Source organism: Dasypus novemcinctus, chromosome 9 (genome assembly GCF_030445035.2).
Source record: "Dasypus novemcinctus isolate mDasNov1 chromosome 9, mDasNov1.1.hap2, whole genome shotgun sequence".
Taxonomy (NCBI): Eukaryota; Metazoa; Chordata; class Mammalia; order Cingulata; family Dasypodidae; genus Dasypus; species Dasypus novemcinctus.
This window is the reverse complement of record NC_080681.1, coordinates 8,445,469-8,469,220: the sequence shown is the minus strand read 5'-3', so window position 1 is coordinate 8,469,220 and position 23,752 is coordinate 8,445,469. Positions and strand designations below refer to the sequence as shown.

General features: G+C 35.8%; 2 protein-coding genes across 5 annotated transcripts in view; both read left to right on the top strand.

Moving 5' to 3' along the window:
- The first annotated feature begins 7,010 nt into the window (after positions 1 to 7,010).
- On the top strand, positions 7,011 to 18,807 carry LOC101443978 (bile acid receptor-like). Its single transcript, XM_023590096.3, has 7 exons — positions 7,011 to 7,074; positions 8,610 to 8,972; positions 11,117 to 11,257; positions 17,462 to 17,601; positions 17,697 to 17,801; positions 17,935 to 18,034; positions 18,668 to 18,807. The coding sequence occupies exons 1-7, from the start codon at positions 7,011 to 7,013 to the stop codon at positions 18,805 to 18,807; spliced, it is 1,053 nt and encodes a 350-aa protein (XP_023445864.2).
- Positions 18,808 to 19,846: 1,039 nt separating this feature from the next.
- Positions 19,847 to 23,752, top strand: part of SYCP1 (synaptonemal complex protein 1) — a 177,363-nt gene continuing 173,457 nt past the window's right edge. For 3 of the 4 annotated variants that reach the window (XM_071217187.1, XM_071217188.1, XM_071217186.1), the window contains exon 1: positions 19,848 to 19,963. In XM_071217187.1, coding sequence (XP_071073288.1) covers positions 19,901 to 19,963 — 63 coding nt within the window. In that variant the 5' untranslated portion in view covers positions 19,848 to 19,900. Of the gene's footprint in view, positions 19,964 to 23,752 lie in introns of all 4 variants that reach the window. The other variant, XM_071217189.1, reaches the window with a different exon arrangement.

Genomic DNA, 23,752 nt, shown 5'->3' with positions numbered 1-23,752 from the left:
CTCATTATATTTAGTCCATAATAGCAAAATCATACAATCTTTGTCCTTTTGTGTCTGGTTTGCTTCTCTCAGCATAATGTCCTCCAGGCTCATCCATGTTGTCATATGCTTCACAACTTCATTTCTTCTTATGGCTGAATAATAGTCTACAGTTTGTTTTATCCATTGGTCAGTTTTTGGGCACCTGGGTTGTTTCCATCTTTTGGCAATTGTGAATGCTGCTGCTATAAACATGGGTGTGCACATGTTTGTTCGTGTATCTGCTCTCAGACCTTCTGGGTGTATGCCTAGAGCAGTATCACCAGGTCACATGGCAGACCTAGATCTAACTTCCTTAGGAAACACCAAACAGTCCTCCACAGGTGCTGTGCCCTTCTACATTCCCACCAGCACTGAATAAGTGTCCTATGTCTCTACGTACTCTCCAACACTTACCATTTTCTGTTTTGTTTTTTGTTTTTTAGTGATGTACATAAAAATTTGGACGAATCTCTGGGGAATTGTACTGGGAGTAAAAAGCCAATCACAAAAAGTTACACACTATGTGATTCCATTTATATAAAAGTTAAAAAATGATAAAATTTTAGAAATGGAGGTGAGATTAATGGATGCTGTAGGTTGAGTACCAAACAAGGGAGGAAAGTAACATGAAGGACCCCTCTGGTGCTGGAACTATTCAATATCTTGAATGTGGTATTGGATACGTGAACCTAAAGGCGATAAAGTTGTTTAGAATTTAATACACACACATAAATGAGGGAGTCTGAATAAGGCTGGTGGATTGCATCAATGTCAATATCCTGGTTGTGACCTTATCCCGTGGTTTTGCAAAATGCCACTCTTGGGGGAAACTGAGTAAAGAGTACAATGGATCTCTCTGTATTATGTCTTACAACTGTATGTGACTATACAATTATCTCAATAAAGTCTCTATTAAAAAAACAAAACAACACAAAAATATAATTAGATTATACACCTTTTCTGTTTATTCCTAGGAAAAATATAGACTCCCCTATAAATTGCTGCAGGTGGATGAGATGAAGGTAAAGGTGATCCAGAGGATTAGTCAAAATTTTGAATCATTGAAGTATTTGAGGATATATAATTTGAATGCAGAAAGTAATAATTCTGCTTATAAATAGAAGTTAAAATTGGGAATTACCTAAACAATAAAATTAATTTATGAATTAATCTTTTTATTTGTATATCAATAGTTGAAAGGCTGAAGAAGCAAATTTTTCTGAGAAATATTTTAGAAGTTAAGTCCTCTTGAAAAAATGTCAAGTGCTATATGTTTGTTTTTGCTATTTTTCAATGTAAAGTTGATAGTAGAGTGTCATTTCTTTGAAGACATAACTTGGAGCCCAAATTTCTGGAATATTTTAGAATTAATACAAATGAATTGTAATGCTATGGTTATTATTCTTTGGTTCACTGATAAAGTTTCATAGACACAGGGCCTATTATTATAAAAGGTAAACAAAATTCCATGTGACATGACCTGCAGATTTTATCATAAGTTCTGCCCTGTAGTAGAGCATGATCCTTGAAGAATTCTGCATCAATATAGCAGTTGCTATATATATCTGCTCTATATAATTCTACTATATATAATATATATAATATATATATATATAATATATATAATATATATAATATAGCAGAAACGGATATAGACTAAAAGCAGATACCAGGAAAGGTAAAGATGTATACTGAAGCTGTGTGTTGTAAATGTGAAAGTGCAGCCGGCGAGGAATGAGACCAAAGCCTAGAGTCAGATAAGCAGGTGAGTCATCAGGTCAGAGGAGGTATAACTGGAAGAATCAGAGGTTAGTGGTGGAACTGGTTTATAACCTGCCTCCACAAGTTTGCCTTAAAGGGATGAGACTATGTACTGGTATCCAACAGACATTATGTAAGTGACACTTAAAAAAATCGTAATGAATTTATTTACACATCTTATTCAACTGCTTGAATTTCCACTGAGTCTCTTCTTTGCTAACAACTAGTTACGAGATGTGAACAAGCAATATCTATTTGTGTTGCAGGTTTTTCTTAGATAAAAAAATGAGAGGGTTGGACTTGATGACTCATATACATATAACATTGTACCTACCAATCTCTGGGCTACTATTCACATTTCTCATGGCTGAGTTCTGGGCTTCTAGGTTCTTGGCTATGTTGCATAAAAGAATTTAAGGACATGCCGTAGGGTGGGCAAGGGAGTAAAGGGTTTATGAAACAAGAAAAGAAAAGCAGTACATAACTCCAGACATGGTTATGGGCATGCTGCAGGGTGAGACAGACGTGGGGCCCCAGGTTAGGCCTTTTAAGAACTTTCCGCCCCCTTCCTGACGTTGGGGCGGGCCCCAGCTGTTTGCTGTTCTGATTGGTTGCCCCACCTGTCAGCTCTCCGAGGACCAATGGAGAGGCCTGTTGTTTGGAGGTATCCGGGGCTTCCCCTTGACCGCTGGAAGAGCTCCAAATGGGACCTTGTGGCCAGGGTCTCGGTGGCGTCTTTCCGGCTTTCTTAGTTGAAGGGGGTTTCCTGGTGGGTCTCATGGCAATGTTCTCTGCGGGTCCCAGCCGCCTTCCTTTATTCCTTATACTAACCTGCCTCATCATTTGCTTAGCAAATTCTTTTTTTGTAGGTAATGCAAAGATAAACTTCAGGTTGAATTGTTACAGCTGCTATATTAGTGGAATTAATGAGGGCTGTTTTTTCTTCTGTATATATTACTTGCTAGTTTGTAGTCTCTCACTATTTCGTAACAAACAGAAGAATGTCAAATTCAATTTAGAAAACAAGTACTTTTTAAGTAAACAATAAAGGACTCTGGGAGAATGTGACGTGAAGGTCCCAAAGGCCTCCATCCCTGATGATCTGGTTATTATTTGATTTCTGTCAGCTTGTAACTGCCCTTATTTTGACCTGAGAGAGGATTGTGTGGGAATTTTGTTTGTTAGAGCTGAAACATTGCTCTGCAGAGTGTCTCCGGCCAGAGCGTATGCAGAGTGCCCCGCTCTCCTTGGCTCTTGATAAATAGGGAAAAGACCCACTTTGCTTCAGTTGGAAAGTCAAACTAATTGTTAAATCTCTCTGTAGTCATTTTGTGAGGAAAAGGAAAATCTATAGTAATATCATCTAATTGTGAGTATTTTGTCTTCTCTAAAACAAAATTGTTAAGGTAAAGCAAAAAGAAATGTTGATTTTGCTGGCAATTTGCTTTAAACTATGTTAACAAAAAGATTTTTTTTTAGACCTTTAATTTCCACTAACATTAACTTAGTTTTTGCAAAGTGAATAAACCAATCATTACTATTATAGTAATAAAAGCATTTTTCTTTTGAAACAAATTTATTTAGGTGAAGCAGACTGCACAGTAATTTGGTTCTCTTCTAAAGAATGTCAGTACAATTTTGGACTGTAGTTGGAGTTTACCTGACATTTGATATGACAATGTAAGACACTTCAAAATGATGTTTACTGTTATATTTTTAAAAAGAAACGATATACATATATATATACCAATTTAAAAACAAAGAATCCAAATAGCAAACTTGAAAACTTGAAGAATGTAACACTCAAAGCCTTAGTATTTTCTATGATTTCTAACAGGATTTATTATTAATAATATTATTTTCGTTGCTGGGATTGATTTTTGCAAAGGATTGGGAGGGTCTTTATTTATATTTTCTTTTGAAATAAGTGATTTTTTAAAAGAAAAAAAAAAAGGAATTCTGAGTAGAGAATTTTGGCTAAAAGAAGCCCTAACATGAAAAAAAAAAAGAGCTTTAAAAGTATATATTATATATCAGTATCATATTTTTAGCAGAGGCAACTATGAAAAATAAAATGTTTTTCTTGTAAAGAAATCTTCAGTTAAATCTTTTTCATGTAATGCATTAATATTAATGCAAGTGACATATTGCAAGGGTAGAAATGTAAAAAATGCAAAATTCTTTAACATAGATATAATTCTCAGGAATCAATATTTTTTTCCCATTAAAGATCTAAATATATGAAATTTTACTAAGAGCAATTTATGATTAAGGCAGAGAAAATGCAAATTCATTATGGATTTGAATATCTTTTCAGTAGAATAGTCATTATAATCTGTGAAAAATTGTTTTTATAAGTTATATTTGTTGAAGAAAAAAACATAGGCTTTGTCCATACCAAATTGATGTTCTTGATAAAAACTCCTCTCTTAACTTAGTCACTTTTGTTCTAAGTAAGTATTTACTAGGAAAGATAACAACACAGAATATTCCAGGCCTATTATAATTTTTCTCTTTAACAGAATAAAAAGTTTTTTTAATTGCATGCCTCTATGTTATTACTAGTTTATTTATTTGTATTTTTGAAGTACTGGGACTGGGGATTGAACCCAGGCTCTCAATGTGGGAAGCCAGTTTTCAACCACTGAGCTACACCAGCTCCCCCTAATGTTTTAAAATTAATTTTATTAGCAATTTACTTTTGAAAGGTCTATTTTTCTATGTACATGTATTATAACATTTCTATTACATGTTTGTAAATAGTCTGAAGAAAGCTTTGAAGAATTTTGTGTGAGAAAATAATGCATGTGTTACTATGAACATATAAAGGAGAAATAGTTGATATTTTAAAAATATATAAATTAGCTTTTATCAAAGGCATATTTATGTATATGTCCCATATATACCCTGGAGTATAAACTACCCACAATCTGATAAAAACGGGTCTGCTTTAGACAATATTTTAGTGCGTTTATTCACTAGTATTGGAAGGACTTGGCTTTAGAACAGTGTTATTCATGTTATGAACACTGACAATAGCATTATTGAGGGCATTTATGTGTGTTCGTATATTATTAATTTTGTTTTAGTGTGCTACCGCTGGTGTGTTGTGTATTATTTCTTTAGAGAACTCTCACCCAACAAAGTCTATATCTAAACAACACCAAATCCTCTAGTAAATTTTCAATCTTGTTTAAGTATTAAATATTATGTGAGGCTTAATGGTAAATACAGTTATTTTAAAAGGAAGGTGAATGACAACTTCAAGTTTTCATGTTCACTTAAAATTTTCTAAAATCTAATTGAGGGGAGCTTAGTAAGAACTAAAGAGAGTTATTGCTAAAAAGGTAGCACATAAATTAAACCCACAGCATTCAGACATCTTTTTATATGGAGAGACAATTGACCTATTGTAACATAGGAAATATAGAAATATGTGCTGACTGATCTTATTTACATTCGTCCTTTCATTTTTAAGGAAAACGTCTTATTAAAGGTGCACTATTTGGGAGACCACTTTTGCTCCATCTTTATCATCCAATACACATTCTTAATGACTGCTATGCTGCTATGCTATAAAAGAATGGGAGATTCAAGTACTTTTAAAGGAACGTAGAACCTATTGGATGGTAAAGGAGACAAATTTCAGAGACATTTCTATTGGGATCATTTTCATTGCTATAGAAACCTTTAATATGAATCTACCATGTGAGCAATAAATCAAAGTGAAAGATTTTCCAATATAATCTCAGAAATTTATCTCAGAAGTTTGTCATGCTTATCTTTTTGGCATGATTTAAAACCCATTTTCTTTTTTTTAAAGGTGAAAAATAGTCTGTCTTCTAATGGAGAGGATAAAGCTGTAAAATATGATAGTCTCTACAGTAACCTTTATTTCCTTCTAATAGCTTGTAATTTCTTAAACTGTAATTTCTTGTTTAAGTTTATTCAAATATGCATTATTTTCTGAATCCCTTCCTAGGAAATAAAAAATTGGTAGTATTGTCCATAAGAGATAGTCGAGATAGTCTTTGATGTTGATAACTTTCCTCATAGTACTCATAGTAGCTTATTATTTTTAGGCTTTGCTATTAAAACTAAAAACACTAAGTTATTTTCATTGACTGAACAGAACCTAAATCAGTTTGCATATCACAGTGCTGTAAAAAGTAATTATTTACAAAGGTCTTAGAAAATTTTAAAAATGCTATGAAAGTCATTATTTTTCTACTTTTTAATTTCCTCTATTTTATTGAAAAAGTCAGCCTCTTTTCGTAATTGTCCAAATTACAACCACTCAAATCCTGAAACTATTAAGAACAACGTTTATGGCAATCATACATTAAGACTAGAACTGTGTTAGGTTTTACATACATTATTTAATTAAGCTCTCCCAATGCCTTTGCTAGGAGGGTTTTATAATTTCTCATCTATAGATTAGGAAACTGAGGCTCAGGCAGGCTTAATAAACTATCCATAAATATGTGATGATAGTAGTATATGAAGCCTAACTCCAAAGCTAGGTATACTTTCAAAGGCCACATTGTTACAAAAATTTATCAAGTCATTCAGGAAGAGCTGAGCAATAACAAATTAGTAGAATTTAAATAATTTGGTATTTAGAGATATGAACAATGATATATTATTTAAAATATAAGTAATGTCTCATTCATATATTTTGCTGAATTCTTTACTTTTATTTTATTTATTTATTTTTTTAAAGATTTATTTATTTATTTAATTTCCCCCCCTCCCCTGGTTGTCTGTTCTTGGTGTCTATTTGCTGCGTCTTGTTTCTTTGTCTGCTTTTGTTTCTTTGTCCGCTTCTGTTGTCGTCAGCGGCACAGGAAGTATGGGTGGCGCCATTCCTGGGCAGGCTACACTTTCTTTTCACGCTGGGCGGCTTTCCTCACGGGCGCACTCCTTGTGCGTGGGGCTCCCCCACGCGGGGGACACCCTTGCGTGGCACAGCACTCCTTGTGCGCATCAGCACTGCGCATGGCCAGCTCCACATGGGTCAAGGAGGCCCGGGGTTTGAACCGCGGACCTCCCATATGGTAGACGGATGCCCTAACCACTGGGCCAAAGTCCGTTTCCCTCTTTACTTTTAAAAAACAGCATTTGTACATTTATCGAATCATATCATGCACTCAAATAGCCTCCAAAATTTTGTTTCCATTAGGTTTTATTAACTCGAGTGAATGAAGCAGTAAGAATTGAAACAGAGGATGGCAAATACTTATGCCACTGCATCTGATGGGTACTGTCTTACTGAACCTGGGCAGTACTATGGTATGTAACAAAAATCTACTAGTGGGAACTGTGGTTAACTATCAAAATTTTAAAAAAAAAGAAATCGACAAAGGTACCAAAAGCTCTAAATTATTTCCTACAAGAGAAAGTAATTAATTTTAAAAAATAAGTCATATATAAATGCTGTAAGCTAGAATCAATTGCAAAGAAGAAAAAGCACAATAGCATAAAATTGTATTCAATTTAAAAAATAGAATTAACATTCAAATTGGAAGTTATTTTTAAGGGCTTGTTGAAGCTAATCTCATGCAATTTAGTAAATGTAGTTCGCAGGAGTTATTCAATATAATTTAATATTTTAATCTTAATAAAAGACTCCTGTAAAAAGGAAAGAAACAGAAGACAGAAGAAGTCAATGGGTATTTTCTATGAAAAGACTAAGACTATTATATAAATTTAACCTTAAATGCTAATTTTCTTTTACAGTTTGAACTATGGTTTCCAAACCAATGGTATAACATTCAGTACTCTAATGGGATGAAAAAGAGGCAATCTTTTGACACTCATTCAAGAAGGACCCTCTTTCTTCTGTTATCAGGCTATCATTGGGTTCTTTTTCAACACTTAGCCTTGCACTGGATGCTATAAGATTGCAAATGATTTCTATGAACTTAGCAACCTTGGTGGTAGAATTTTAAGGATAAGAATAAGTCTAACCACTTGTGACTCAGCACTAGGAAAAGTGCAAATAGTTACAGATATAGAGTAAAGTACTGCTGGGTCCTTTTGGAGCCTATTTTCTGGATTTAGATTTAGTAATTCTCCCACAAGCAGTAAGTAAAATGGTGTTTGGGGGCTTCTTCTTCTAGTAATAATAATAATAGTGATGATAATGATATATATTATGTGTCATTTTATAATTTACACATACTTTTGCATGCCTGATTTCATTTCATCCTAATAATAACCCTGTGAAGTAGGGGAATTTATCATAGATAATTGCTAGTTAGAATAACTAGACAACAATACAAAAGTTAGTAATTTAAATCACGCCTATTACTGGCTAAAGAGGGTGCTAAGGTGTATTAAACGAGGAGTTCAAACAATTTTTTTTCTTGAAATAACCAGGTAACTGAGATAAAAAATTTATTTTAGTTTGACTTTTTTAGAGTGGGTAGAATAATTTATTAATTCATCTCTTTTCTGCCCTGACTATACTGAAGACAGTGGTATCAATAAGGGAAATGCAGAAGATGGGAAAAACCATCTTCCACTCCAAACTCTGAGAAATATTCATCTTTGCTTAAGAAGGCAGACTGGATTGGTGCGTAAGCCATTGACAGTACTGCCCTTTCTCCCAGTTCCTGAGCATTCCTTGCATACCTCTGGGATGGTGGCGCTTATCAAGTATCGTAGTACAGCTTACTGTCTTCCCCTCATGCTGGACATCTAACCCCTGGGATGTAGTGGATATGTTGAATTGACTCTTTGTTGAGCATAAAGCATATGGAAATTTGCAAAAATATGAAGTTTTGAATTTTCACAATTTGTTCTTTTTTTATGTTAAAAACTAGATATTTTACCAGCACAAATCAGTTACCAGCTGCACGCTTCTGATTTTCAAGAATCACCTTATTGCCAGTATTCTACTGAGCAGTTTCCTCCAGCTTTACAGCCCCAATCTTTACAAAGTCATTTCAACACTTATAGCTTGGATCCACAGTACTGTGGTGAACAGCATGGACTTGGTTCCTGTGAATTAAATAAGTCCACTTACATAGTTGCCCATGATGCCGAAGACGGATACCCTGGAATGAAAAGATCCAGACTAACTCATTCTTCCATGCGAATTAAGGGACAGGAAGAGCTTTGTGTAGTTTGCGGTGATAAAGCATCCGGATATCATTATAATGCACTTACTTGTGAAGGTTGCAAAGGTAAGAATTAACCTAAAACAAAGCTGACGTCTTAGCGTTCACTGAAAAGTCACAAATTTTTAGGCATGTCAGAATACTTCTCACTTTTTAAAGTGTGAAAAGTAAAACCAGGGAGACTATCAATATGTTCAAAGGTGATCAGTGGGCTCAAAGACGTGAAAATTAGTGTAATAAAGTTGAAGTTCCATTTTCTTTTCATTCTTGATGAGAACTTTAACATTTAAATATAAGATTCAGGGAAACGGACTTTGGCCCAGTGGTTAGGGCGTCCGTCTACCATATGGGAGGTCCGCGGTTCAGACCCCGGGCCTCCTCGACCCGTGTGGAGCTGGCCAGGCACAGTGCTGATGCGCGCAAGGAGTGCCGTGCCACGCAAGGGTGTCCCCCGCGTGGGGGAGCCCCACGCGCAAGGAGTGCGCCCGTGAGGAAAGCCGCCCAGCGTGAAAAGAAAGTGCAGCCTGCCCAGGAATGGCGCCGCCCACACTTCCTGTGCCGCTGACGACAACAGAAGCGGACAAAAGAAACAAAAGCAGACAAAGAAACAAGACGCAACAAATAGACACCAAGAACAGACAACCAGGGGAGGGGGGGAAATTAAATAAATAAATCTTTAAAAATAAATAAATAAATAAATAAATATAAGATTCAATATTTATATAGCAGAAGTATTCCATGTTCCTAGGTGAATCTGATGTTAGAATAGAAAATGATTTTTAAAAAAGAATCTGAATTTAACTATTACATCTTTTATTGTAGGTAATATAATTCATTCATTAGGAGAGAATTTGAATTAAATGACTTATAAGATTTTGTCCAAGCCTTTTTGAAAACAAATGGGAGGTCTGAAAGTGAAGACCATCATGGACAAATAGCATTTCAAAGAGTAAAAAATTCCTTGCTGAAGTTTTGAGGTTTTGAAAACTTCTGCATAGTTTTTGTTCACAAATAACTGTGTTGGGACAGAACCTGGAAATTAGGCCAATACAGCATTAGGTGAACATGACAGACATGTGGGGTGAAGTTTTGCTGTCAGAATGCCACAACTCACCCCTACATGTATGTGTATGTGTATGTGTGTGTGTATATATATATAAACGTATGTATTTATGTGTGTGTATATATATATATAAACACGTATGTATATATGTGTGTGTATATATATACTAGCTACAGGAGATATACTAGCTTTCTGAATTGAATAGCTGGGCAAGTGTTTGCTTACACTTGAAATGCAGAATCTTTCCATTGAAACTAGGTTTAAGAATGAGGCATTGTCTTGAAATCCTAAGATAAGCTATTAATACTCCGTTGAATCTAAATCATGAAACTCCTACTTTCAAGCGTATCTACAGAAAAAGAGTATATGGCAGAACTTCAAGAGGGACATTGACTTAGCTTATCAATTTTATTACACGGAAAGGAAAAAGAGGGAAACAGCAGGGATTACTGCATAGGAATAGGAAGTGAAAGAGGAAATGAGAAGAAGGAATGCTATGTATGGATTTGGGAAGTGAAAGAGAAAGTGTAGAACTCCTACACTGACATGGACGCAGACACACACACACACAGGAAACACGGCTTATTCACTGACTCAGAATAAATTAGAAACGCTTCTTATCTGGGGAAGTGCTGAAAGGGGGAGATGGAAAGAAGAGTAAGTTTGGAAAGATGTTCTTTTCTCCATATGTTGAGGCAGAAATGTGAGGTGTGAAAAAGAAAAGTTTCCTTATATTTATATTTTACATGAAAACATTTTTTCTAAGGGGATCTTGAGAGAAGCTTCACAGAACCTTGATGTTTTGTAGAACATAGTTTTAAATGCTGTTGTTTGATCTATTATAACCATAGCAAAACAAAGAGTTGTCTTAATGTGATGGAACTAATTTAATATACAGATGTTATTGTTTAATGGGACAATCTTAGAATAGAATAATATCAGTCAGGAAAGAACTAAAACAATTATCCAGATAAATGTATTTTAAACCAAACCTCCTTGTTGAGGGCAAAATATTTTATTGAAATAATTTAGATTATTGGACTGCTTAACTTTACTATGAAGGTATATACTAATTAGAATTGTATTTAACCAAAAAAAAAAAAAAAACAACCCAATGGTAAAATTGAAAAAATATTTTTGTTATTAGGATTTTTTCGACGTAGCATCACCAAAAATGCCATATATAATTGCAAGAATGGTGGTCACTGTGAAATGGACATGTACATGCGTAGAAAATGCCGAGAGTGCAGATTGAAAAAGTGTAAGGCAGTAGGAATGTTGGCAGAATGTAAGTTTCAATTTTTAATTAGGATTTTAACTTTTCTTATTTTACTGAAAACTTAGTGCATTCTTTGAGTTGTCATTTTGAACATTTACACATTTGTTTGGATTTAAGCTCTTTCTCTAGCAATGGCTAAATTAGATGGACAATTACTAATCTAAGTAATTATTTTCATAAACACTGCTCTATACTATATTACTCTACTTTTGGTAACAATTATATTTCTTATAAATCAGAAATCTTTGTATTTTAATTGTTACTTAACCTAAATTTATATATTGCATCTAGAAAGAACAAATTTTTAAAAATAGTAGTTCCCCTTCTTTCTTGTATCTTTAGAAACTTAAATGATACTTAGGCCTTTCTGCTAACCTAAATGATACTTCGGTGTATCTTCTAACAACACACAGATGTCAAAAGCCAATTCAACAGGTAGAAGAATACCCAAGCTTTTTGAGGGTCTTCTTTTTTTGGGGGGGGGGAGTGTCTTCTATTTCACTGTGTTATTTGCTTAATGTACATGATGTCATTTAATCCTCATGGTAGTAGTAAGATTTTGGTATCATTTCCTCAATTCCTCCTGTTTCCCAGTTCCCAAAAATCTCAGGGCAATTTTTAAATTAATTTTTCTTTATAGAGTATTATTAGTATTTTCTATTTATGTCTAACCTAGCCTTATGCAGACCCTTATTATCTTGCACTTGCACTATGATATTAGTTTCCCGGTCGATTCTCCCTTCTCTCTTTCTAGTTTTGTCTACCTTCAACTGCTATGATAATCTTTCTCAATTACTGCTTTTTATCAATTGACATTCTTGTTCAAGAAACTCCAGTGCCATGTCCCATTCATAGTATTCTCCTTGTTACAATAAATCCAAACTCTTCAGTCAAAAATTTTCACCAAATGGGTCCCCAATATTGAAAATTCTCAGGTTGGAATAGCCCTTAAAGTTATCCTGTCTGTTTTATTTGCTTCTTTTCACCCTGATGGTGAGGGAGAGATTCCTGCCCTAGGGTTATAGGGATGGTTAAACACTCAGTACCTGACACTAGACAGATGAAACTAATAGCAGTCTATTTATTTATTTATTTAAAGATTTAATTTTTTAAATTTCTCTCCCCTTCCTCCCCCTCACCCCCATTGTCTGCTCTCTGTGTCCATTCACTGTGTGTTCTTCTGTGTCCACTTGCATTCTTGTCAGCAGCACCAGGAATCTGTGTCTCTTTTTGCTGCATCATCTTGCTGCATCCGCTCTCCGAGTGTGTGGCGCTACTCCTGGGCAGGTTGCACTTTTTTTGTGCAGGGCGGCTCTCCTTGCAGAGTACACTCCTTGCCCATGGGGCTCCCCTACGTGGGGGACACCCCTGCGTGGCACGGCACTCCTTGTGCACATCAGCACTGCGCGTGGGCCAGCTCACCACATGGGTGAGGAGGCCCTGGGTTTGAACCCTGGACCTCCCATATGGTAGGTGGATGCTTATCAGTTGAGCTAAATCTGCTTCCCCAATAGCAGTTTATTAGTCACATATCCTCACAGCCTGGGGGAGGAGGACACTGTGTGCCATGCAAGGCCTCACTGGGGTTGCACTCAGGTACAAGGTGAACAATCGGGGGCTGTGGGTGGCAGGCTTTGTAGTAACAAGAGGGTGAAGTGACACTTGGCGCCTGTGGTTTGCTTGAATAATTGGTTTGTTGGAGTGTTTCCCAGGGCTGCCAGGGAACTGAAGCCTGCTGTCAGGGGTAAGCAGACACTGTACCTGGTTCCCATGATTAGGAGGTTTGTTTCTCAGGGGACCTTATCTGTGGTAGTACAATGGGGAAGGGAACTTGAGGTTAGGCTGCTCGAGGCCTTCCTGGTTTTCCCTAGATTCAAGGAGCATGTAATACTGGGCCTTAATTTTAGACCTTACATCACACTGTCCTACCAGTCTAAACACATTACTTTATTCTGAAAAGTTGTCTTTTAACCCATGCTTGACAATTCTGAGAAAAGGAACCTATATTCTCCTGAGGTAATTCATAAATGAAATCTGCTCTCCTTCCCATTCATTCATTGATTCTAGTCCTAAACTTGAAAAAAAATTTATTCTGAGATACAAGGTAGAATTGGTATTGGCGTAAGTATCATAGTTTGCAGATTTACACATTTCTTGACTTTAACAAATAAATATTATTTAAATGTTATTCACATACATTCAGATGCCTCCCTCTTTCTCTTGAATTTATTGCTCCTTATCTAAGTGAATGGATACCCAAATGCCATTCACTTGATAAAGGGAATTTTCTTTTTTTTTATTGACTTTGTAATAATATTACATTAAAAATATATATATATATGAGGTCCCATTCAACTCCCCCCACCCCACCTCTCCCCCCCCCCCCCCAGCAACACTCATTCCCATCATCATGACACATCCATTGCATTTGGTAAGTACATGATAAAGGGAATTTTCATGTGGAGAGTTATGCCCTGGTTTTTTGTATTACCTGGTTTCATCCCATAACGATGTAACTGGAATGATGTAATGGAAAAAGAGTAATCAAACGTATTAAATATGCTGGGCACGTCTACCTTCACAGTCCATGGGCTGGCGCACCAGGAATCCCTGTCAGGTAATCTGCACTGTCATTAAAGCTTTGCCGTTCCCATGGGATCATCAGCTCATCTTCAGAAAGTTTGTACGTGTCTCTCAAGTGTTTGGAGTCTAACCATTTGAGAGAGATTTTCACAGAATAATGTGCATATTTCTAGGCTTATGTCTATTTAAGTCTTACTGAATTGAGAGTTGACTCATGCTTACCCTGAAATCACACGACTGTGACTGGCTTTCACGTTCCTATTACCATCATCATGGTCATTCATACTACACTTACACTTAACTTGACCTAAGATTATCCAGTATATTTAATACTTTCATCTTTTTCCAGTTTCATAATTGTATTTGTCACAAAAGTCTGTGCACACAGGCCTGTACAACATTACTTCCTTTCCCTGGTGGATCTTGATTCCCTTGCCACATGATAGTCCTTCAAGTATCTGGATGTAACTATCATGTTACTCATGAATTATTTTTTCTTATTTTAAATAGTCATGTTCATTACTGAACACTATACTCAATGAATAACTTACATGTACAGAGCAGAGTGGAACTCAAACTCCTCTATTATTAGGGTTACTATGGTTGTAGTAGCTTAATGTAGCTTAAGAAGATATTAGCTTTTTAAGGTAGCTGTATTATTGATCCACTTGTCTTTATTTTATCCTCAGCCCAATGTTATTGGCAACTATTTGATTACAGCTGGTTCTGGTACATCTATTCTGGATCCTGAAACTGTTGACTCATATTGAATTAATAGTTGACTAACAGACCAACCTCCCCTTCTTTCCACATGTACTCATCCACTCATATCGCTATTGAGACTAAACTCCGGGGAGCATGGCCTTAAGGCATTATTGAGTCCTCAGAGGCATAGGCAGGTGGGAGATGAGAGGAAACTGAAAATGGTTAAGACTCAGGATAGGTGAACAATATAGCTGTATGACTAGCTCATGAGGGAAGAAGCGATCAATTCACTCTAAAATATTTGAAAAGTAGTATGTCAAAGACAATTTGATTTTTCTTGGATATATAAACAAGTATATTCCCTGTGTACCCTTGGGGGTTTAATTATAATAAGATGCCCTAGGTAGTGAAAATATTTGAAGTCAGATGAGTTGTAATGCCATGGTTCCAGGAGATCAATGGAGGAAGATCCTAACCAAAGGTTGAGAACATCTCCTTCAGAGGAGAGAGCTGGTGAGATCTATGCATGTTTTTAGGTCTCTAGTCAAATAGATTAGGGGTCAAGACACAGTTACACTCCTGGAAAGCTGAACAGAAAGCCAACCAAAAGAGCTGAAATAGAACCAAGCATTTTACACATAATTTAGTTCTTACCACAACCTTATGAAGAAAGAGCAATTATTATCCCATTTTATGGATAAGGAAAGCAAATCTTTGAGTCACACAGCTAACTAAATGGTAGAGTCATGATTCAAACCGAGTCATGCTGACTAGTTTTGGTGTCTACTATTTTAACCATTATGCTATACTGAAATCAGAAATATAATGTGTAACAATGTCCCCTTCATGATATTCAAGACTGGCTGCAAAAACTTTGTAGGGTTGACCTTGCAGGTTAAAGATAGTAGTATCTCCTGCTGAGAAGCTTTGGAAAGGTCAAAGACTAGCATCGTATATAGCTTCTAACATTTATCCTCTGTGAGCTTTTGTTAGATTTTTTCCTTAGGTTTTATCACATTTTTCTAATCTATGAAGATCTTTTAAAATTCATTTTCTGTCATATAATTTTTGGTCTATTTTTCCATGCTGCCTAACATGAGCAAATTTAATCCAGATTGTGGTTATATATAGAAAAAACTAGTTAGAGGATAAAACCCTGTGACTTACCATGAAGAATTTCCTTACAGATTGACATTCATCCATTAATCAACTTCTTTTGAGTATGGTTGCTCAACTAGTTATTTCTTTATACCAACAATTTCAAATCCAACCTACATTACCATTCTATTAATAGACCTTGCTAAATGACATGCTAAATTCCCTTTATACTTTATCTAAAGTATTTCCTTGATCTGCCATTCTAAGGATCCTGTCAGATGGGAGTGAAGTTAAGCTGACATTATTTGTCCTGATTTATCTATATTGGTTTCACCAATCATTGCTTTTCCTTTTGGTTTCCAAAACCAAATTTTCCAGATATGTAGCTTGTGTAAAATTTATCTTTCTGCATCTTTTGGAAACTCATTATATTTTCTGACTTTTATTGAGATTGCTCTTAGTATCTACTATTTTTCAAATATCATACACTGTGGTTTAAGTCCTTAGAATATAATTTTGTTTTTCCGGTGGGGAGATATAAACTCATTAGGAATACTAGCTCTTCAACATTTTTTTCTGCCCATTTAGGCAATGATTTTATATTTTGTGGTCCAAAAAAGAAGAGGACTTATTTTCTTCAAGTTATTATTAACATTCCACTATCTGCACCAAACAGTAGGTTTATTCTTTCTTGCCCTGAGTGTAACTAAAAACATGTCCCCAGCAGAGTGGGTGTAGCTCAGTGGTTGAGTGCCTGCTTCATACGTATGAGGTCCCAGATTCAATCCCTGCTACCTCCTAAACAAACAAACACCAAAAATATGTCATTTCCCCATGTATTATGAATTCCCAGTTGACATGGTTCCTCTCTTTAAAGGAATTTATAATTTCCCTTCAGCAAACAATTTACCCTTGTTAATTAGAAACAGCTCCATGGCTGAAGTTCTTTACCACCATTTCCTCTTGCCTTTGTGTGAGTCCATTAACTTACTTTTCTCTCTTTTATGATTGTTTATCTTCACCTCTCTGCCATTCCCTTTCCTTTTAGGGCACCCTTCTTTTTCATAACTAAACTACAATTTTCAAATATAATTCCTTAGGTGGCCTTCCCACAATTAATCCTATCTGATTGACTCCTTTACTTTAGATCATTTTTGCATTTTTGCATTCCGTTCAAATTATTTTTATATTTACTTGATATATTTCTTTTTAAATGGCTTTGTATCCTTTTTATGTATTCTTATTCCCCAGTAAAACAATGAAATCATTTAAGAAGGGACAAAGGCTTTTTGTTTCCTACTTCAGCTCCTTGATATAATATTCTTTATAATAGGTATGCTTTAAATGCTTATGAAAAGCTGACATAATAAAAGGTAAATATTAATATTGGGTTAATTTTACTAGTGATGGTAATTTTCGCTCTTCAGATAGAGGTGCCAATTAAAGTTTTAAAAATAATCAATAAAGGCAACAAGCCAAAAATAAAAATGGTTCACTTTATAAACAGGGTGTCAATTGCCATGTCTTGTTTGCAGGGATACAAATTCAGCTTAACTCATTTTAATTTTCACAAGCTGCTCTCTTGACCTTAAGATATAAAAATCAAGGATAAGAGCTCATGGATAAGGCAGTCCAATTGGTGTCCGAATTGATATTCTCCATTGTTTCCAAGATAGAATGTGGAAATGACTCTAATATTAAAAAGTCTAAATCTCTAGATTGGAGATGCAAAATTAATTTTAATTTATGTCTAGACCATTTTCATCAATTCCTGTAATGCTATTTGCCCTTCCAAAACCATTTTATATGAATTTTGTAATATCACAGGTTTGCTCACAGAAATCCAATGTAAATCAAAGAAACTTCGAAAGAACATTAAGCAGAGGAATAGTTTTTACTGCAACATCAAAGTGGAAGAAGGAGGAGACAACAAGCATGTGTCATCCACAACTAGATCTGGAAAAGTGGTTAAGAATCTTCTTCTTATAACATTTCTTGTTTCCTTAATGATATCTGTTTAACAAATATGTATTATGGTCTCTCCATGTATATTTTTTTATAGATTCAGGAGAGCATGGAACTAACTCAAGAGGAACATCAGCTCATTAATAATATTGTGGCTGCTCATGAAAAATACACAATTCCTCTAGAGAAAGCAAAGAAATTTGTATGTGTTCATTACTTGCAAGAAATAATTTAAAATTAGTTACGTTAGAAAATAAGAGCATAAATATAATTTTTAAAATTTCAAGTTATTTGAAAGAAAATAAAATTAATCTTATTTCTTTTTTGTGGGTTAGCTGAAGGAATATGCAAATCCTGAACTGAGCTTCCTGCAACTCTCAGAGACAGCAATGCTTCATGTACAGGGGCTAATGGATTTTACCAGGGGACTTCCAGGTAATCACTTTACCTTTGGAAAAAAATTTTAAAGTAATTTGACTTAACCTCATTTTTTAAAAGTTCCTTGTTTTAAAGGAAGAGAGCATTTTAGGAAAACAAAAACCGTTTTTCACACTAATGCTGCTTCTAAATGCGAAAACTTGTTTATTTTTCTGCATTAGTCAATTAGGTAGGTGAACATCTAATTATTTAAAAATATTTTTCAAATTACTTCAAAGGCAAAGTTAAGGCAAACAATAAATTTCATTTTATTTTATGGAAATGACATGCTTTGGAGATACAGTGTGAAACAAACAAATTCTCTGTACAATACTAGAAAATCAAGCCACTCTTTGCCAAACTTTACACATTTATCTGTACAGACAACTCATGGTAAAAATAAATAATATGAGGCTTTATCAACTTGCTTCTGCCACAGAAAAACATTATCCAGTTCTGAGGAAAGTATGCTAAATTATTACCATGTTCAATCAATAATTTTATTTAGATTTGAAGTTACATGTGATTATCCTACAGGAACATTAAAAAGTCGTATCATAAGTAAAAGAATAATATAAAATATTAAATCCTGTACATGAAGAATGTCTTTTAATTATCTATTTCAAACAATTATTCAATCTTTTCTTATAGGATTTGAAAGTTTGACCAATGAGGATCAGACTGCATTACAGAAGGGATCAAAAACTGAAGTGATGTTCCTTCATGCAGCCCAACTTTACAATCAGAAAGAATGTTTTTCATCAGCTTCTGAAAGTAAAAAGGCCAACTAACTCAATATTAATGTTAATAATTACTATTAAATTTTGCAAAAAATTATATAATATTCAGATATTTTTTCTGTTACAATTTTACCATTTAGTGTAGGAATAAGTACTTTTATAACAGTTGTTTATAGTTTTCCAATACAAATTGGCTTGGCTTTTTTTTTAAAAAAAGATTTATTTTTATTTATTCCCTGCCCCCTTGTTGCCTGCACTCGCTGTCTGCTCTCTGTGTCCATTCTCTGTGTGTTCTTCTGAGTCTGCTTGTCTTCTCGTCTTTCTCTTTAGTAGGCACTGGGAACTGATCCCAGGACCCCTGACGTGGGAGAGAGGCATTCAATTGCTTTTTTTGTTGCATCATCTTGTTGTGTCAGTTTGCAGTATGGGCCAGCTCACTGTGGCGTGAAACAGCTCGGCTCGCCTTCACCAGAAGGCCCTGGGAATTGTACCCGGGGTCCCTCTTATGGTAGATCGGAGCCAATCGCTTGAGCCACAACCACTTCTCAGCTTTTTTTTTTTTTAAAGAAAGTTATTCTTTATTATACTGCATCATGCAAATACATTTTCAATGTTTTCTATACAAACTCTCTCTATAAAATATAAACTATTTTTTTTAAACTTAGCTTCATGTTTCAGTAATAAAAGTCATAAAGCTATCATTTGTTGGGAAAGTTTCCCATCTAACAACTGTGCTGGATTCTGACAGAACTTAATATTTGTGTAAGGATTAATGAAAGTCATACTTATATTTTTTCCCTTTTATTAGGTTCCATGAGATTATCAAGTCATTCACATCATATATTGAATTGTCACACTCAGAATGGCAATAGAAATGTTATTTATTCTATGGAAACATTTTACAGTGAAGACAGTCCTTCTGCTCTAAATGGTAATATTATACTCAATCTAAAATATTGTGTTGGAAGGTAAACATCTGATCAGGTATAATGTTTCATTTCCTTATGCTGCTTTGAGGAAAAAAAGATAATGGCAGTATGTTTGATTCTGCTCTATGTTCTGATGAAAATAATTTTTATATTAATCTTTTTAGGTATTACAGAAGAATTTATTACTGCATTATTTTACTTCTACAGAAGAATGAATGAACTTAATATTACCAATATTGAATATGCTCTGCTTGCAGCAACAACTGTGTTTTTTTCAGGTAAAAGCCATTAGAGAAAAATTTTGGAATATTTGGTAATGAAATCATGAAGTCTGTGAAAATTATGTTATTAAATAATACATTGCGACGAAATATACCAATTTTGTTTCATCAAAATTTCCTTCTTTACAAGATCATTGCCCTTCAGCTTATGTAGATGTTCTAATTTCTTACATCTTTTTTTTTTAAAGATTTATTTATTTATTTCTCTTCCCTTCCCCCCCCCACCCCGGCTGTCTGTTCTGTGTCTATTTGCTGTGTCTTCTTTGTCTGCTTTTGTTGCTGTCAGCAGCACAGGAATCTGTGTTTCTTTTTGTTGTATCTTGTTGTGTCAGCTCTCCGTGTGTGCAGTGCCATTCCTGGGCAGGTTGCACATTCTTTCGCGCTGGGCGGCTCTCCTTATGGGGCACACTCCTTGTGTGTGGGGCTTCCCTATGCGGGGACACCCCTGCATGGCACGGCACTCCTTGTGCACATCAGCACTGCGCATGGGCCAGCTCCACACGGGTCAAGGAGGACCTGGGTTTGAACCTTGGACTCCCATGTGGTAGATGGACGCCCTATCCACTGGGCCAAGTCCGCTGCCTCTTACATCTTAAAAAACTGTTTCTTTACCATTCTCAGTTATCCCTCCTCTCCCCACTTCTCTGTTTCACTTTACACAACCTGCACAAATGTTTATAAAGAGTTGTCTATATTCCTGTCTCCAAATTTCTGCTCCCATTCACTCCTGAACCCACTACAATTAGATTTTGGACTCTCCTCTCTATTCCATTATAACTTGCCAAGATCTTCAGTAATTTGGCATTGCTGATTCCAGTGGTCAACTCTCCCTACTCATTTTATTTGACTCAGCTGTATTTGACTGAGCAGATGGCCCCCTCCCTTTTTTTTTTTTTTTTTTAAAGATTTATTTATTTATTTAATTCCCCCCCTTCCCCTGGTTGTCTGTTCTTGGTGTCTATTTGCTGCGTCTTGTTGCTTTGTCCGCTTCTGTTGTCGTCAGCGGCACGGGAAGTGTGGGCGGCGCCATTCCTCGGCAGGCTGCTCTTTCTTTTCGCGCTGGGCGGCTTTCCTCACGGGCGCACTCCTTGCGCGTGGGGCTCCCCCACGCGGGGGACACCCTTGTGTGGCACGGCACTCCTTGCGCGGCCCCCTCCCTTTTAACACACTTTCTTCACTTAGTTTCAGCTGATCAGTCCCTCCTTCTTGACGTGCTTTTTAACTCTTGATTTGTTATAGACCAGCGATATCGATCAGACTCAGACTTTGAATAAAGTTTCAACTGAGAGCTTTATTAGCCGCACGACGACTGCCTCATCCTATGCAGAGGAGAGAGCAGCCCGGGGTTGCAGGGGAAGTTTGCTTATATAGGCTTTTAGGTTCAGGGTCGGGGGGGGGCAATAGCTCAGCCAGCAAGCATGTACAGAAGCAGGTGTTTGTGGTTAATCAAGTGCTGGGGATTCTATCGGGGAGACAAGCGGTTGGGGAGTTCTTGTTATTTACAAGGGTCTGGGTCAGGTTGGCAGGGGCTGACAAGACTTTCTACAGGAGGAGGCCTTGAGATAAGGTTTTACAGTCGAGCAAGGTTGTTACAGAAGCGAGATATATGCGGTTAGGGGGCTGTGGAATTTTCCTCTCAGGTGGGGGTGGTCACAGGCTCCTACTTTTCCACAGATTTTCAGGATACCACACTCTTGATTTTCTTCCTCTGTCCCTGTTCTTTCTCAGGTTTCCTTTGTTAATCCCTCTTTATCTCACTGTACAGACTAATGTTGTAGTACACTGGGGATCTGCTTCTTTTCTTCAATACTTCCTTGGTGATTTCATCTAGTCTCATGGCTTTAAATGCCATCTACATGCTGACTACTCCCAAATTTTACATAACAACCTGGACCACTCCTCTAAATTCCATTCAACTTGGATGTCTAATAGGCATGTAGATTTTAATGTGTTCAATGGTGAACTCCTGAGCTTCCCACCTTGATCCTCATATTCTTTCACCGTCTCACTAAATGGCACCTCCATCCTCCATATTGCACAAGCCAAAATTCAGATAAGTCAAGAAATCCTGTTGGCTCACCCTCAGAATATATCCAAAACTCAACCACGTCCCACTGTCTCCATCCTTGCCACCCTAGTCCAAACCTTTATCTGACCTTCCTGCTTCTACCCTTGCCTCCCTAGGGTCTATTCCCTATATAATAACCAAAGTGATTCCTTTAAAATATGTCAGATCATGTCATTCTGCACCTCATAACCCACCAATAGTTTTGTCTTTTAACACAGGTTAAAGTCACAGTTCTTTCCATAATTGTCTACTACTATCCCTTTTTCTTACTCTAACCCAGCTACACTGCTTTTAACACAGATATTTCTTGAAAATCTCAAGCAGGCTCCTGCTGCAGGTTCTACTGTACTACATGAGTCCCCTGCTTGGAAAGTCATTTCCTTAGATAGCCCTCCTTCACCATCTCAGATCTCTGCTCAATGTCATCTATTTTTAAGAGCTACTCTGATAACCCTTTAAAAACAGCCACCACCCCTCCACCTTGAATTTTTATCTCCCTCACTGTTTAGTTTTTTAAAATAACACTTCTCACTATTTACCATATTTTTACTTTAAAAAATATGTATATGTCTCTTTCTACCTATACTTCCTTAGACCCAGAATATAAACTCAATAAGAGCAGGAAACTTTGTCTGTTTTGTTTACTTGAGCATAATGACTGGATGAATGAATGCTACCCCCTAAGTATTAAGAAATTCTTAGTTGGCTCTTGTATTTATAGCTAGGCATTTAAGAAGCTTTTCCTTTTACTTGTTTTTGACTATGGGGAAATTAATCTTTCTGTGTTTCAGGTTGCCATCAGTTGTTTGTATATATTACAATCACATAATGCCACTTCCTTTTTTTGTGACTGCAAAAATTACTTAATTTCTCCAAGTTTGAAGTAGTTCATCTGAAAAAATGTGGTAATGATAAAACTTAACCTCACAGAGTACCATGAAGATTAAACAAGTTAATGCATAGAAGCAAGATGCTTAGTATAATATCTGGCATATATTAAGGGTTCAGTAGATATTAGATGTTTATTTTTTGAGATTGCATTGTTTTAAATTAAACTTTACCTTTTTACATTAAAGTAAATGTATACATTAAAATAAATATGATGTTTTTCAGATCGTCCATGCCTTAAAAATAAGGAACATGTGGAAAATTTACAAGAACCAGTTTTACAAATTTTGTATAAATATTCAAAAATGTATCATCCAGAAGATCTACAGCATTTTGCCCGTCTTGTAGGGAGGCTTACTGAACTAAGAACACTGAATCATAACTACTCAGAAATACTTAGCACTTGGAAAACAAAGGACCCCCAACTGACTCATTTACTCACTCAGAATTGGAATTTGTATTCATATTGCTGAAATTTTAGAATGTTTTGATTTATCTTAAACTTCCTAGATCTAGATTGTTTATCTACTCTATCATCATAGGATGACTGCTTTAAGAACATGAATGGGATTGCTTTGTTACCAATATTTCACCATAAAATGAGCATCATCAGTTCTTATCAAATTTTGTGGACTATAGGACCACCACAAGAAGGACATCTAGGACTCTTTTCAAGATGGATTCAAAAGAAGCAATAGTTGCTATTGCACAGTTCCTTCCAAAGGGAATAATACTAAATAGATTACTTACCTGGAGAAACTCCATTTTTTTCCATTTAGTAGAAAATTAAATAAAAATATATAATTACTTAAAGACATGAAAAAGGCTAG